The sequence below is a fragment of the Danio rerio genome, chromosome 24 (genome assembly GCF_049306965.1).
Source record: "Danio rerio strain Tuebingen ecotype United States chromosome 24, GRCz12tu, whole genome shotgun sequence".
NCBI classification, from domain to species: Eukaryota; Metazoa; Chordata; class Actinopteri; order Cypriniformes; family Danionidae; genus Danio; species Danio rerio.
In genome coordinates, this window is record NC_133199.1 from 35,453,322 (window position 1) to 35,470,646 (window position 17,325).

At 36.8% G+C, this 17,325-nt stretch overlaps 1 protein-coding gene across 2 annotated transcripts; it reads right to left on the minus strand.

The window, feature by feature from the left end:
* Positions 1 to 846: 846 nt before the first annotated feature.
* On the minus strand, positions 847 to 13,813 carry acp5b (acid phosphatase 5b, tartrate resistant). 2 transcript variants are annotated; one of them, NM_001002452.1, is made up of 6 exons: positions 13,587 to 13,798; positions 10,401 to 10,594; positions 7,769 to 7,896; positions 7,496 to 7,687; positions 4,554 to 4,701; positions 847 to 1,246 (listed from the first exon to the last, which is right to left on the minus strand). In NM_001002452.1, the coding sequence occupies exons 1-6, from the start codon at positions 13,660 to 13,662 to the stop codon at positions 1,001 to 1,003; spliced, it is 984 nt and encodes a 327-aa protein (NP_001002452.1). In that variant the 5' UTR covers positions 13,663 to 13,798; the 3' UTR covers positions 847 to 1,000. The 2 variants fall into 2 exon arrangements, with proteins under 2 accessions (NP_001002452.1, XP_073796351.1); XM_073940250.1 differs by lacking the exon at positions 4,554 to 4,701 and having other exon boundaries at positions 849 to 1,246; positions 13,587 to 13,813.
* Between the last annotated feature and the right edge of the window lie 3,512 nt (positions 13,814 to 17,325).

Here is a 17,325-nt window from a genome sequence, read left to right on the forward strand (position 1 = left end):
AGCTGACCGTACAAAGATAATGTAAGTAAACCCATTGTGCTGTTATGTTGACATAATTTTTATCATTATGCATTCCAGCTGGTAAAACGATCAGCTAAAACCAGCTTGACAAGCCTGGTTTAAGCTGGACATAGCTGGTGTTGGCTGGGCTCCCAGCCTGGCTAGGCTGGTCAAGCTGGTTTCAGCTTGTCATCTCCCAGCCCCTTTAAAACCAGCCTGGTTAACCAGCTAAAACCAGCCAAAACCAGCCAACCAGGCTAGGCTAGTTTAAGCAGTTTTTTTTTAGCAGGGTGTTGTTGCAGATGAAATATAACACATATAATGCGATTTAAATATTTTCCAGTTGGCTAGATATTTGACTAATAGTCATTCAAACATCTTTACCGAAGCCTCTCTAGACGGTTGGTCTCGCGCGTCCATTATGTTTGTAGTTTATTTACACTTTTCACACGCATTTGTAATTCTATTGGAATTTGAGTCCAATGCGCAATGTACTGTGGGCAATGTCAGCGGTTAGAGTATGAACGCTTCTACACTTAGATTTTTTGCCGGAATTAGCAAACCATCCGGGAATACCTCTGGCATACTCTTTTCAACAAACTATGGTTTGGGACATACTAGTTTTATTTTCAAATATTATTTAGGACAGATAGTATGAGGATTGGGACGCAGTTGTTTTGATTCACTAAAAGATCCAGTTCATAAGAGTCATTAATTAGATACGCTGGTGACACTTCATATTTTTGATTCACTCAAAAAGAGTCACTTATCTACTACGCTAAAACTGAGCCCACTGTATTTGTGCAATAGTGAATCGGTTGTTTTAAAATGAATAATAATACTGAATCAAAAATACAAAGTGTTTTATTGTCTACAGAGCAAACCAGAGATGAATTAAAATGTAAAATTCAGTCTAAACGTAAACACACAAGGAACTGCAATGAAGAGTAAAGTGCGCAGAAGTGACTTCTCTGTTCATTAAACTCAGACTAGGTCAACTTCAAAGTTGGACTTTGTGTTTGTGGACGGATGTCTGGTAAACACACTTCCCGTCGGGCTGCAGGTAATTGATCAGCATCTCACTTTTATTGACTTCAAAGTACACGAAGGATCCTGACGTCTGATTGACGGGGCTGGAGAACAATTGCCAAGCCGAGGGGAAGCTCTTCCTGTGGTCAGTGGACGAATCCTCCTCAACACCAGCTCCACTGACGACGAACGAACTCCCATCATCCTCTCTGATGAACTGACGACAAAGAAAACAACTCTATTTAAAGTTTTGTTGTGTATTGTTCACATTGACTAGCCTTTCGTTATGTTGGGGGCTGTTTTTGCCCCATTGACTTCCATTATAATGACATATTTTGACTGCAAAGCCTTGACACCATATAATCATGCATTCTTGATTGTGTGTGGTTTTCCCTGTTGGGAAGAGGTCAAAGGTGTAATATTTACAGTTGATCATCAGTTGGCAGGATTAACGGTTTAGACAGGCCCAGTGCAAAAAAGATTATTATATGGCGTAAATGGAGTAAACAGATTATAGTGTGTGTGTATGTGTGTGTGTGCGTGCATAAATACACTTACTATATTTACTATATTCTGAGAGCTGAGCTGCTTATTTTGGTTTTCCCAGACATCAAGGTAAATGCGCAAAAGTCACTCACACGCTCACACTATATACTCCAAATTCACAAAACTAAAGCTGCGTCCCAAATGGCACACTATACACTTATGCACTTACACACTCAACAGCATGGTATATAATTTTATATTTATACTTCTGCGTCAAGCGCACACCTATGCTACGGCGCAGCATACACGTTGACGCATAGCCCTACGCCGTGGCCGTTGGCGTAGCTGACGTGCACCTCTCAAAAAAATTTAACTACACGTCGCACCGACATGTAGCGCAAGCTCTGTGATTGGTTGGCTTGGTAACGCTGACGAGTCTGGGCGGCAAAGAGAGCGAGTGGCGCAAGCCCAATGGAGAGCTTGTTTACAAGTGTGGAGTCCCGTGAAGGAGCTCTGGATGGAAAGTTTTGTTTTGTGTTTACCTCATAGTTAAAGTTGTTGCACGCCCGCTGGTTCCTGCCTCAAAATGAGCGAGTTTGAGCCACTTGTACATTTAGAAAAAACAAAATACCAGCGAAGAAACTCGACACAGAGACACATTTACACCTCACTGCCAACTAGTGTTTTGCAAGTGTTAATGCAGACCAAAAGAGACAGCGCGCAGAAGTATAAATGCACAGCTACGCGCGTTGCATGCGCCGTGGGTTACATCGGTCGCTTGCGATATGCGTCGTTGCGACGTGTAGTTAAATTTTTTGAGAGGTGCTCGTCAGCGACGCAGACGGCCACGGCGTAGGGTTATGCGTCAACGCATGAGCCTGGTTTATACTTCTGCGTGTACGCATAGCCCTACACCGTGGCCATCTGCGTCGCTGACGAGCACCTCTCAAAAAATTTAACTACACGTCGCAACGATGCATATCGCAAGCTCTGTGATTGGTCGGCTTGGTAGCGCTGACAAGTGTGGACAGGACCGAGAGCCGCGTGAGCCTGATGGAGCAATTGTTTACAAGTGTGGAGTCCCGTAAAGGAGCTCCAGATGGAAAGTTTTGTTTTGCGTTTACCTCATGGTTAAAGTTGTTGCACGTCCGCCGGTTCCTGCCTCAAAATTTAAGCCATTAGAGAAGCATTCAGAAAAAACAAAACACCAGTGAAGAATCTCGACACGGAGGAATATTAACACCTCACTGCCAGCTAGCGTTTCGAAAGTGTTATTGCAGAACAACAGAAACAGGACACAGAAGTATAAATGCACAGCTACGCGCGTTGCATGCGCCGTGGGCTGGAAGCGATGATGAGTGTGGGCGGGACCGAGAGCCGGGCGAGTCGAGCCGGAGCAAGTGTCGACTGCTAACAAGGAGCTCCGGATGAAGACTGTTGCTTTGTGTTTACCTTATGGTTAAAGTTGTTTGCATTCGCTGTGGGTCACGCTGATCACCTGATGCAGAAGTATAAACCAGGCTTAAGGCTGCATCCGAAACTGCCAACTACTCAGTAGGTACTGCATTTGAATTTAAACGTACTACTAGGCCACTAGAAAAGTATGTTCTATACAGTATGAACGTGAGAAGTATGAATGGAATTCGGACATACTACATCCGCCATTTTGTCATGGTTACGTGACCTACCAGCGTCTGATGTGTCGCTTCACTCTTATTTATGAATTCTCTCACGGGGCATCATGGAATAGCTTAGCGTGCATGGGACGGTTGCCAAGTTAGTGAAATAAATGACCAAACTACCAAATAATACCTGCCATGAGTATAACCACATTCACCATCAGGAGGCGGTATAATCACAGTCGTAGGAGAATTTTGCTTTCATAATCCAAAATAAATAAATTAAACCAACATCAGCGCGCGAAAGCATCACCTCCTCCTACAGCTTTTGAGTGCGTGAAGTATCCAACACAGGCCCGGATTGGCTAATCATGAGGACCAAGAGAATTCCCCTTGGGCCGGTCCATTTTTTGGCCGCGAGTAAGTCTAGACAATTTTGATTATGATTAATCATAACGCTTTAATTAATACTGCAGGTGCTACAAAGAAGAAAATTGGTGGTTCATTCTGCTGTGGCAAACCCTAACAAAGCAGGAATTAAGCCGAAAAAGAAGGATTGAGTGAAAAGATTGAAAAGACCCTTAAACTTAATATTACACTTTTTGTTTTAAACTTTTATATTAAACTTTATTATTTTGGCCTTTGGGGTGACTCAGTGGTTAGCACTGTTGCTTCACAGAAAGAAGGTCGCTGGTTTGAGTCCCAGCTTGGTCATTTGGCATTTCTGTGTGAAGTTTGCATGTTCTCCCCGTGTTGGCGGGAGTTCCGGTTTCCAGTGAATTGGATGAATTAAATTGGCCATATTATATGTGTGTGAATGAGTGTGTATGGGTGTTTCTCAGTGATGGGTTGCAGCTGGAAGGGCATCCGCTGTGTAAAACATATGCTGGATATGTTGGCGGTTCATTCCGCTGTGGTGACCCCTAATGAAAAAAGGGACTAAGCCGAAGCAAAATGAATAAATGAATTTCTGCCTAAAGCACCGTGTTTTAAACAGACGTTATGTGGCAACACACAATAAAAGATTACTTTCCATGTGTCATCATCTAACCAGCTGTGGCAGCTTTATTAGTTAACTTATAGTTGTAAATAGTTTTGTACACAAGAAACATCTGGGAACAAGTAAATAAAGCTCCAAATGGATGGATTTTAAAGTCTGGCATTGTTTTTTGTCTGCTATCTGCTCATTATATGTCATGGAAACTCAGTTTTTAGGCAAAGGGCAGAGAATTTGACATTTGACTTAGAGAATGAATCCTTTAAATAACAAACATATTTCTTGTTCTGATAAAACCCTGCTGTGTTCAGAAGTGTTTGTTCTCAATGAGAGTTTCTTCTTTAAATACAAGGAGCAAAAGATCAGAAGGTTAAACATTAAAATGTCTAATATTGCAGAGGAATTTGTCATAAGACACTGACCTGCAGACTGTGATCATGACCAGACAGATATAGGGAGACGTTGTACTTCTTCAGAAGGGGCCTGAGTTTTGATATGAGACACTTGGTTGGACCGTGATGACCGATGGACCAGATGGGATAGTGACCAACCACGATGACAAAATCCGCCCTGAGGATTAATAAGCAAGATTCATTTGATGACTATCAGATTTATTTCAGTCCTCCTGTGGATTTTTCCCCTTATTTCCTGCTGAACATGTGAGGGGTTGTGCTGTGTGTACAATAAGCTTTGTGTACCACTCAAATCTACTATCCTTTCCTTATGTTCAGGATTAAAACACTGAATTAAACTGCTGTAAAAATGCATGAGATGAATATTTTGCAAAAATCTGTTAGTCAACTTCAGTCCTGATCAAAACTACAAAAATGTTTTTAAAAACTACAGGATTTCAACTCTTTAATTGCCAAGTTCATAATGATGTCCGTGATTTGCTATAAGTATGCAAATTGGGACGCATCATTATTTTGGATGCGATATATCCCTTTTAATATTTATATAGAACAATTCAGTTAAAGTCTTGTATAAATACATAGTTACATTTCACATATGTTTTGTGGTGTTTTGTTGTTTGTTTTCTGTTTTGCAATCTCTTCTCTCTCTCTCTCTCTTGTTGTGGATCCTGTCAAAGAGCTTAGAATGACCGAGGCAACACTCTACTGTAATTTGGGAAAAAGCCACTTGAGGGTGCGGCGGCCATTTTGGAATGAAAACTCCAATAGAGTGGAGGAACAAGTGAGCTGTCAATCACCATTGTCCTCCGGCCTGTTCACTTGTTAGCTTCGCTAGGTTTTGTTTGCAATTGCTGTGTTCTAGTTTTCTCTTTATTGAGAGATTGATTTATTAGATAAACTTGTGCAGCTCAGTTTATTGTCTAAGGAGAATTTGAACGATCTTCATGAGAACTGGATTATATGAGATATTGTTTTGCTAATGGCTAACAGTGTGTGTACTTTAATAGAATTCTAGTAATGTGAGCAGCTTGGGATAATTCTGTATTAGTTAGTTAACAGAGGCATTGCCACATGTATAATTATGTTTGGAAGTTATGAAGTTTAGTTAAGCTACGTGCTGAAGATTACGGTTTTGTTTCTGCATTTTTCTTTGATCAGTCAGTTTGGTGGGTTGGGGTTTAGTTAGATTTTGTTATATTTATTTCTTTGTTTTGGCAACACTCCTGTTTTCTTTATTTAATTCAATTATTTAAAATTACATTTACATTTTCCTATTCATTGTTTGACATTTTCTGTTTAATAAATACTTACTTTCAGGGCTTTACATTAACTTTTTTGATCTCCAGACACAGTGGCTAGTAGTTTTCCAACGTTACTAGCCACTCTGCATTTTCACAAGCCACAATTTTGTTGTTGGAAAAATATTTTATATGCATAAATATGACTTTGACATGCTAAAATTACTTGATTTAGATTTTGTGTTATGTCCACATGCCTTCTCGTTCATTTCACGTTTTGTGTGTCGTGTATGAGCAAATGGGTCATGGTTTCATAGTGTTATACTGCAATTAGTTTTTATTTTACATAACTTTTCAGAACTCAAAATTAAGGATTTACCTAATTTATCTCTGACCACACCAAACAAAAATTATTTATAGCCACAAATTTTAAATGTGTCAAACAAGCAAAATATAGCTGTATACTATATTTTTTATTTAACAAAACGTTTCTATAAAAAAAAACAAAGAAAAGCAATTGACTTTTAAAAATAATTATTGTCATGTCAAAAATCTGCACAGTAATCTGTCCTCGCTAAAGGTCTCTCAGATTACCAGTTAACTACACATAAATGGAGAGTTAATCTCATATTAAAGCAATGATGTTGTAAAAAACAAAACAGGTTAAAAACATACCGTGTGGTAATGGAAGGATGATCACAGGGTTAAGGCCAATTAATAATCTGTTCAAAGCGAAAGCAAACGGTGCTGCTTACAAAAAGACATATTTGGAGCTCTTGAAAGCAGCAAGACTGTGTGTGCATTAGCATTACTTTTTTGCTTGACTATTTGAAAGAGATCCGATCACAGTTGCGTTCCAGGCAAGTGTGCTTCAAGGAAGGAAACAGGAGCGCGCACAGGCTTTAAACAGTCGCGCGCATTACATCAGCTGTTAGCGCGAGTGATTATTATCCTCTCATTCGGTATTCATCTGCTTTCTTCTGCTTGCATGCTCGCTCTTTTTTGTTAGTCGTGCTGTTTCTCCATTCTAAGATCATATTTGTACGCATATTGGGTCATTCTTATAGTAGAACCCTGCTTTTAAGAAAAACACAATTTAAAAATTATTTTCAACCAGCCAAAGTGGCTAGTGAGAGTGACTAACCCGACAAAGCTGAAATCTACCTGCATTTGGCGGGTTGGCGGGTGTTAATGTAAAGCCCTGCTTACTTTTTGTTTCACTTAACAAGCGGTTGTGTCTTCTCCTTATTCATCCAGCATCAGTAGACTCACTGATTGTTACGTTTCATCCATTTAATTATTAAACTTAAACACGTAACAATATGTACAAAGATATACGCATGAATTAATGTTAATGTTATGTTTCTTTAATTCATTTTTTATGAATGTTAATTAATGTTTCTATAGAAACAATCAACAACTGAATTGTTAAAGATTTCTTTGTTTTTAATATGATTGTGTCATTCGCAATGCTTTATGGGAATGTAGTAATTTAACTGTAAAGTACACAATCTTGTATCTTTGTTTGTTGTCTGCCTTTTATTTACTTCTCAGCTTCAAATTAAAGTCTGTAATGCTGTGATTCTCCCAGTAGCCAGCTAGTTTTAACATAACACTAAAATAAAGACTATAAAATCCCTAGAATTTGGAAAAGCACTTGCAGAAGCGGCACTGCTGAAAACCTAGGTGGCACTAATGCAGTCTAATACTCACTTGGTACTTTGAAGTCTCTGCTCAATCCATGCCAATTGTTTGTTAGCAGCAGCCAAGTCCTCTGGCCCTACAGGATCGAGGCCGTCGTATGTATTCCCACACACAACCACAGTGTCGGTCATCAGGATGGTGAGGGACGTGTTGCTGTGAGGCACCTTGAAGTTCAGCTCATAATAGAGGTCTGGGTAGATCCTGAGAAGCACGAACAGAAGCTCCCTGTGGTCATTAATGCTCATCTTTACATTGTTTAGTAGTGTTTTAACTCTGGCTCACCATCTTTCAGACCGGCTGGAGTAGGCGATCTGCGCAGACACATTTCCACGATGATCATGATTTCCTGCTATCAGATACCACGGTATGGTCATCAGTGCAGGATGAGAGAACACCTGTTCATAGCTGAACTGAAGAGCAGAGATCTCTGCATTAGAATTTAAAACATTACTTAAAAGAATATTACAAATTATAACACATATTCTGGGGGGGTGGGGGACTATCATACTTTTCCCCAAAATTTAAAGAAGACTAAGCGTCATAAAGTGTAACAACAGTTTATATCTCCACTATTATATCAAAATTAGAATAAGAATAAAGAATATATACAGTTGAAGTCAGAATTATTAGCCCCCCTGAATTATTAGACCGCTTGTCTATTTTGTCCCTAATTTCTGTTTAACGGAGAGAAGATTTTTTCAACGCATTTCTAAACATAATAGTTTTAATAACTCATTTCTAATAACTGATTTATTTTATCTTTGCCATAATGATAGTAAATAGTTTTTGTTGGATATTTTTCAAGACACTTCTATACAGCTTAAAGTGACATTTAAAGGCTTAACTAGGTTAATTAGGTTAACTAGGCAGGTTAGGGTAATTAGGAAAGTTATTGTATAACAGTGGTTTGTTCGGAAGACTATCAAGAAAAAAAATACAGCTTAAGGGGCTAATAATGTTGTCCCTAAAATTGGGTTTAAAAAAATTAAAAACTGTTTTTATTCTAACCAAAATAAAACAAATAAGACTTTCTCCGGAAGAAAAAAATATTATCAGACATACTGTGAAAATTGCCTTGCTCTGTTAAACATCATTTGGGAAATATAAAAAAAAAAGGGGGAGGCTAATAATTCTGACTACAACTGTAAATATTAAAAACTAAATATATAAACATAACAAAAAATTATTATAACTATATGTCTCAAGGTCAAAATTACATTTATTTTTGCATATATAATGAAATTATCATAAATTACATAATTGCATCAAATCGTCAAATATACTATCTAGACATTTACTCTACTGTGACTTTTTAATTATTATTACTATTGTTATTAGGCCTACATTGAATCCAAATAATGAGTTGAGGAGACATCTGATTTTACTTTTGTTTACAATGGCAAACTATGATTACTATGCACAAATTACAGTAAATAATGACAGGTTTCAGGTCAAATGAAGGCAGCTCAACTTTAATCACTGCTGTATTGAGCTGAGCTATCGTCATGATAAATTCCACAATTGGTGCAAATTTGTAACTTGTAAGATTTCAGTGTAATGCATGTTGATCTGCGGTGTCAACACTGCAAAAGATTGCTCAAGAACTACTGAAAGATTTCAGCTGCTGTCTGGGCTTTCAATGCCTTTCTAAACCTCCCTTTCTTTGATTGTTCAATACTTTTCTCCTGCCTCGCTTAATTTTATTACACTTAACTTAATTTGTAAACTAATTAGATTGGTTTTCTTTGCATATATGGATTTATTTGGTTGCTACCAACATCCAAAAATGATGACGTGTTCAATACTTATTTCCCCCACCGTATATCAGAATAATTACCATTAATGTACTCGGGCAGGGGTGGCCAACCCTGTTCCTGGAGAGCCACCTTCCTGCAGATTTCAGTTGCAACCCATATCAAACACACCTGACAGTAATTACCCTGTGGTGTTCAGGTCCTAATTAATTGGTTCAGGTGTGTTTGATATGGGTAGCAACTGAAATCTGCAGGAAGGTGGCTCTCCAGGAACAGGGTTGGCCACCCCTGTACTAGGGTATATTTGGCATAAATATTTAAAACTAATCAAGGAATTTTAAGAACTATGTGTTGTTGTTTTGTTTGTTTAAGAACCAAATCAGCACGCATATATATATATATATATATATATATATATATATATATATATATATATATATATATATATATATATATATATATATATATATATATATATATATATATATATATATATATGTGTGTATGTATATGTTGTGGTACCATTATGTTTCAGGTAAAATTAAAGTCTTCCCTCTCATTTACGGAGGAGCTGAGCTACCTTCGTGGTACCTAAAATCCAGAATTGGTGGAAAAAACTAAACTGAAACGTAAACGGCTTGCCAAAGCTAGATTATATGACATCATGGTACAGACTTCTGTTCCGAGGTATAAACATCCCAAGGCAAAAGCTTGTCTGCGTTCTCTTCCTCTGCCACTAGAGGGGGATATTTATCTTTCTTTCTTTTTTAAAACTGCATTATCAGAGTGTAAACCAGTTCATTGATCTCAAATACCCTTCATTTTGTCCAACTGTGCTCTTCAACCTCTCCAGACCTGTTACTTCATCATTACAAACATCAAACCCTGACGATAAGCATGCAGTTAAAGGGCTAGGTCAAGCCAAAATTAACATTTCCTCGTCATTTACTCTAAACTTGCATTCATTTCCTTCTTCTGTTGTAAATAAAACTGTAAACTGATGTTGAAAACCAAACTAGTAAAAACAAATCATAAGAAACTCAAACAGGTCTGGAACAACTATTATATTTCCTTCCTTTGGGGGGAGAACTATCCCTTTAACTTGAGGAAACACTGCCTTCCTTATAACGTTACCAGATGCCTCAGAGAACGGTGATCACCTTAAAGCGAGTGTCATCTACGTCTTTGACTCCATCATAGTAGAAATTATCCCCAAGACTGAGGACAAAGTCCAGACCGGAGCTCTGAGCAACCCGGGCCAGTTCTTTCGCAGTGTCGGCCTCATGTGGAGTGTAGAAGGGGTATGAAGGACGGCCACCCCAGTCCCCAATCCCTACAAACCTCAGAGAAGATGCTGCAGAGACAGAAAACATTTGCACTGCAACCACGTCTTGAACACTGGGTAACAACTGGTTTTATTAAACATAAAACTTGACTAACTCTACAGAAAGCAATAAATTTTAGGATCACTTTTACAATACTAATTGAATATGCAAAACACTTCTTGCTCTCATTTAGGAATCGCATGAATAATACCATATTTTCAGCTCTAAACGACCATATTTGAGGTAAATTGTCAAGTAGTTTGTATTACTAAATGCTAACTTTCATTTGTGCCTCAGTAATTATGCCCTCATCATGCGCTTATGGCAAGCCGTATTAACATTGAACCTAATATGGCAAGCCATTTAAAGGGGAAATAAAGCCATACTAGTCAACCCTCCCTCTTTTCCCGGGATTCTCCCGTATTTTACAGTTATATTCCGCTGTTATCCCATAAAGATATTTTGCAGTATTTCTCCTGTATTTTCAGTCTTTCTCTAAAGCAGGGGTCACCAATCTCGATCCTGGAGGGCCTATGTCCCTGCAGGGTTCAGCTCCAACTTGCTTCAACACACCTGTCTGGATGTTTTAAGTATACCGAGTAAGACCTTGATTAGCTTGTTCAGGTGTGTTTGATTAGGGTTGGAGCTAAAATCTCCAGGACACCGGCCCTCCAGGAACAAGCTTGGTGACCACTGCTCTAAAGGGTGGCAATAAACATTAAAGAGCCAATATTCCCTATATGCCCCTCGCTCTTGAAATAAGAGTCTGTTCTGTGCTTTCGTTTTTATTTCAGCATGAATACACTTTGAAATAAATAAAAAATGTCGGGATTCCCTTTACTTTTTATTATAGGTACCGTCGCCCCTCCTATGCAATTCTCAAAACAAATAGCGGTGTGTGACTGTCAGCTGACGCGCTCCATAGTGATAAATAGATGCTGTTTCCCAAGCGGATTCTGTACATGCAATTTAAAGCAGAGCGAAAGTTTGGGTTTTGGGTGTGTATTTGAACAGACATATACACATAATTAATAATAATAACATCTAAAGATGTCGATCTTTGTGGGGTTTTTTTTTAACACAACTAATTTTGTCCTCAATGAGCATAAAAACTAGAAAAGCAATGCTTTCATTATAACGTTAGAGGTGTGCATTTTTAAAGTGACACCTGTTTTTTAATGGGTCCCACTTTATATTAAGTGGCCTTAACTTATATGTACTTACACAGAAATTAATAGTTTGTTACAATGTACTTATTGTGTAAATACATGTATTTATTGTGTACTTATGCTTGATTAAATACCTGTATGTAATTACCTCTGTAATTAACTTTTGTAATTACATTTGTAAATACTCTGTTGATCATCCCTTACACCTTAACCCACCGTTAAACCTACCCATCCCACCAAACCTGTCCCTAACCAACCCCTATCCCAACTCAAAAGCACCACAAGTGTTCTCAAATACATTATGACCACAGTAAGTACATTGTATTTATTTTTTTGATGTAAGTACATAGTAGTTAAGGACACTTAATATAAAGTGGGACCTTTTAATGTAATCAAACGGAAAAAAAAATCTAATAAATGAAATACATATTAGACTCTTAATATAAATATGTTGTCTTTTAAAAATATAATAGTACCCAAAAAATAAGCACTAGTAGCTAATTAATAAGTACTTCTCTCTAATGGAAAACACTAGTACAATGTTTCTCAAACTGTGGTACGTGTACCACTAGTGGTACGCAGGCTTGCTTCTAGTGGTACGCGGAGGAATGAAATATGTCATGTACATGCTATACACATTTCAAAAATGATGTATATAATATGCCATATATGACATGTAGCCTATATTTCTGAGGTAATCTGCCATGTTTTTTTTTTACTTTGCAGAGTTGTAGCTGCTATATTTCAATACTACGCTACTGTATTTCAATACTGCTCATTGTGGTGGTACTTGGAGAGACAATTTTTTTCTGAGGTGGTACTTGATGAAAAAAGTTTGAGAACCACTGCACTAGTACATTGTTAGACATTTTATTGTATGTTTTGGTAGTAATTTACTGGCTTCACTGTTGCCAGCAAGTTACAGCAACTGCCCTTTTACAGAAACTTACCTGTAGATGTGCTTTACAAAAGCCGGGCCTTACCGCAATTTCATTAAAATATCCTTACCGCAACTTATTTTTAATGGTAAAACGCCCTTTACCACATTTTAATTTTACAGTATGACAATTTTTACAGTACTTTTTCTGTAATTTATTTACATTTTACACTACAAAACTTTTGTTTTGTGCATTTACTATTGAATGTAATAAATTACAAACAAGTTAGTTTTGTCTTTAACTACAGTAGCAGTACTTGATTACAGTAGAATACCGCAAAAATTCTAATATCTCGTAAGTTACTGTAAAACTTTTAAAATGACCCACAAAGGAGTGCATATTACAGGAGTGAACTGTAAAGAATGTATGTGGTATTTTACTGGGCTTTTTGCAGTAAACAACTGTAAAATTGCTGCAAAGTCTAGCAGTGTAGCTATAAAATACTATTATCATAAGAACATACTTTTAGATTAAATGATAAACAGCTTGCCATATCGCACTGGAAATTTCACTCTGCTTCTGTGAGCTCCAAACCCCGCCTACTTCAATTTGATTGGCCCTTTCAATCATTTTGACATTAACTAGCATTATTTACTGCTGAGTCAAGTAGGCCAGCCTAAAAATACAGTATAACTGTACTTTTGGTCAAAATGGACATCCTAACATATGAACTTTTCATAATGCAGGGCAGCATAAGAGTGTAAAAAATGCCAATATTATAATATTCTGGCATTTCTAATATCTGAGGGTCCACCTCAAAGTGGTTACAGCCATGATGTATATTTAAAAAGCCACTTGATCACATGAAACATTCTTACAGAACTGGTTAGTTTGCATTGTCATCGTGAGGTCGTTACGTTTACTCTTCCTAGCATCATAAAGATAGTCATTTAGAGAAAATACTTGAGAAATACCTTGTTGGTTTGTCTGACTTGCTGTGCTGAATGTCTGAAGGCAGGAGATAAGAAGGAAGGCCAGCTTCTTCGCCATATCATGCTTCAGATCCTAAAAACGCTTTAAGTTTGTGAAAACAAAAAGTTACAGCGACGCAAACAGACTATACACTCGCTGCTTTACACCTTCAGGGGAACAAGATGTGGTTTATGACAAGCTTCCTGTACTGAGGTGAAAATGAAAGACTGAAGCACATGATGCGGTGGCCAATGATCAGCAGTTTAAAGTGTAAACAAATGAACGGCACTGTCAGCTTCATGAGAAAATAAAACATGCTAATGATTCTTGCTTTCAGGAAGATTACTTTAGATTAATTGTGTAGTTAATTAAATATAATAGTAAATGTTTTATTTAAAAGGATCCAGATGAGTATTTTTTATATTTATTCACTCTATAAATATTGATAATCCCAAATATTGGCCTTACAAAACAAATGGTTAATAATCAATAATAATAATAATAATAATAATAATAATAATAATAAATGGGCTCAATTTCTTGATGTTTTATGATTATTTTTTATAAATCTACAACTCAAGTGACCTCTCTGAGGCAAATAAAATGCAAAAAAGTAAAACTACTGAATTATTAGCGCCCCTGTTTATTTTTTTGCCCAATTTCTGTTTAACGTAGGGACGTTTCAACACATTTCTAAATATAATTGTTCTAATAACTAATTTCTAATAACTGATTTTTTTTATCTTTGCCATGATGACAGTAAATAATATTTTACTAAATATTTTTCAAGACACTTCTATACAGCTTAAAGTGACATTTAAAGGCTTAACTAGGCAGATTAGGGTAATCAGGCAAGTCATTGTATAATGATGGTTTGTTCTGTAGACTATTGAAAAGCTTAAAGGGGCTAATAATTTTGTCCCAAAAATGTTTTTAAAAATTAAAAACTGCTTTTATTCTTGCCGAAATAAAACAAAATAAGACTTTCTCCTGAAGAAAAATCATTATCAGACATACTGTGAAAATGTCCTTGCTCTGTTAAACATCATTTAGGAAATATTTAAAGACAAAAAAAATTCAAAGAGGGGCTATTAAATGTGACTTCAACTGTATATAATTTTCTATTAATATACTATTACTGTTAGGGTTATATACTTGTATTGTACAAAACAATTAAACAATTCTTTTGAATGTTAATACTGCAAATACTACTTAACCATTAACATCAACAACATATTTAATTACAAATAAAAAGTGTTACTTATCACCAGGGGCGGTTTTATTGATTTGGGGGCCCTAACAGTCCTAAAATGCACCCTCTGTACTTTTATTTGTTTTCTATTCATTTATACTGGTGTTTTTGCTCTCTCCTTTCCTACATTTTACACAGCAATCGTGTGTGTGCAGTGTATGTGTATATACCTTTCAAGTACTGTATATCATTTACTTTTTTGTCAGTCTGTTACTATGACAGCCAGAGTTAATCTTTAATATCAGTGTAATGTGAAGTTCCGTGTACTGATCCACTGGTGAGATACCGCCCCAAATATCATATCAGGCTTCATAAGAGTTGACATTGGAAGCAATCCAGCACATCTCATACATCATTAACTTGCACTGAATCGCAAGTCATGAACAGCTGAGACTGCAGGATTGAAGCAGGCAAACCAATGTGTACTTTGAAAATGAGCTCCGGTACAAAATTGAGAAGTATTAAAAGGACTATGGTGCAACCACAAAAAATATTTCCCATTTAAAGTAAACATAGTAATGCCTATGCAATAGTATGCCCATAGTTAAACTCATTTGTAGTAAAGATATTAAACATATATATATTTAAAAAAAAAAAGTCTTATTTTTGGTAAAAAAAAAAAATTAATAATAATAATAATTATTATAATATGTTTTAAACAATCATACATTTTAGAAACAAACACACACACACACACACACACACACACACACACACACACACACAAACGAATACTCACCAGCCACTTTATTAGGTGCTCCTTATTAGTACAAGGTTGGACCTCCTTATCCTTTGTGGCATAGATTCAACAAAGTACTGGAAATATTCCCCAGAAATTTTTATCCATATTGACATGATAGCATCACACAGTTGCGGCACATTTGTCGGCTGCACATCCATGATGCGAATCTCCTGTTTCACCACATCCCAAATGTGCTCTGTTGGATTGAGATCCGATGATTTGGAGGCCATTTGAGTACAGTAAACTCGTTGTCATGTTCAAGAACCAGTCTTGAGATGATTCACGCTTTATGACATGATGCATTGTCCTGCTGAAAGTTGCCATCAGAAGATGGGTACACTGTGGTTGTAAAGGGATAGACATGGTCAGCAACAATACTCAGGTAGGCTGTGGCGATGCTCAATTAGTACTAATGGGCCCAAAGTGTGCCAAAAAAAATATCCCCCACACCATTACACCACCAGCAGCAGCCTGAACCTTTGCTACAAGGCAGGATGATCCATGCTTTCATGTTGTTGATGCCAAGTCTGACCCTACCATTCAAATGTTGCAGCTGAAATCGACTCATCAGAGCAGGCAACGTTTTTCTTTTTTTATTATTTTATTTTACAACGTAATTTTTTATTGTCCAGTTTTGGTGAGCCTGTGCAAATTGTGGCCACAGTTTCCTGTTCTTAGCTGACAGGAGTGGCACCCGGTGTGGTCTTCTGCTGCTGTAGCCCATCTGCCTCAAGGTTGGATGTGTTGTGCGTTCAGAGATGCTCTTCTGCATACCTTGGTTGTAATGAGTGTTTGAGTTACTGTTGTCTTTTAATCAGCTGGAACCAGTCTGGCCGTTTTCCTCTGACCCCTGGCATCAACAAGGCATTTGGTCTCTCAGAACTGCCGCTCACTGGATATTTTCTCTTTTTCAGGCCATTCTCTGTTAACCATTCAGACCACCCTGTGTGGCACAAACAACCATGCCACATTCAAAGTCACTTAAATCTCCTTTCTTCCCCATTCTGATGTTCGGTTTGAACTGCAGCAGACTGTCCTGACCATGTTTACATGCCTAAATGCATTGAGTTGCTGGATTGGCCGATTAGAAATTTGCATTAACGAGCAGTTGTGTGTGTGTGTGTGTAAATATATATATATAGTTGAAGTCAGAATTATTAGCCCCCTTTTTATAATTATAATTTTTTTTAAATATTTCCCAAATGATGTTTAACAGAGCAGGGAAATGTTCACAGCATGTCTGATAATACTTTTTCTTCTGGAGAAAGTCTTATTTGTTTTATTTCAGCTAGAATAAAAGCAGTTTTTATTTTTTTTAAAAAACATTTTAGGGACAAAATTATTAGCCCCTTTAAGGGATTTTTTTTATTTTTATTTCCGCTAGTCTACAGAACAAACCATCGTTATACAATGACTTGCCTAATTACCCTAACCTGCATAGTTAACCTAATTAACCTAGTAACGCCTTAAGTCACTTTAAGCTGTATAGAAAGATAAAATCAGTTATTAGAGATGAGTTATTAAAACTATTATGTTTAGAAATGTGTTGAAAAAAATCTTCTCTCCCTTAAACAGACATTGGGGGAAAAAATAAACATTTATTTATTTTTTAAAAAGAGTATATATTTAATAATAAAAAAATCATACATTTTAGAAATAAAAAAGTAAAGCAATAATTAAAAAGGTGAAAAACAAATAAACAAATAAATGTAAAATAAATAATTTGAACTCATTTTATTTTGATCAA

Excerpts from the sequence above, each read along its gene's own strand:
- acp5b (NM_001002452.1), bottom strand. The coding sequence starts at position 13,662 with ATGGCGAAGAAGCTGGCCTTCCTTCTTATCTCCTGCCTTCAGACATTC. Across the intron at positions 4,702-7,495 it reads CAGAGACTTCAAAGTACCAA|GGCGGATTTTGTCATCGTGG; the intron begins GTGAGTATTAGA and ends ATTAATCCTCAG. Across the intron at positions 1,247-4,553 it reads GTCATGATCACAGTCTGCAG|TTCATCAGAGAGGATGATGG; the intron begins GTCAGTGTCTTA and ends CTTTGTCGTCAG.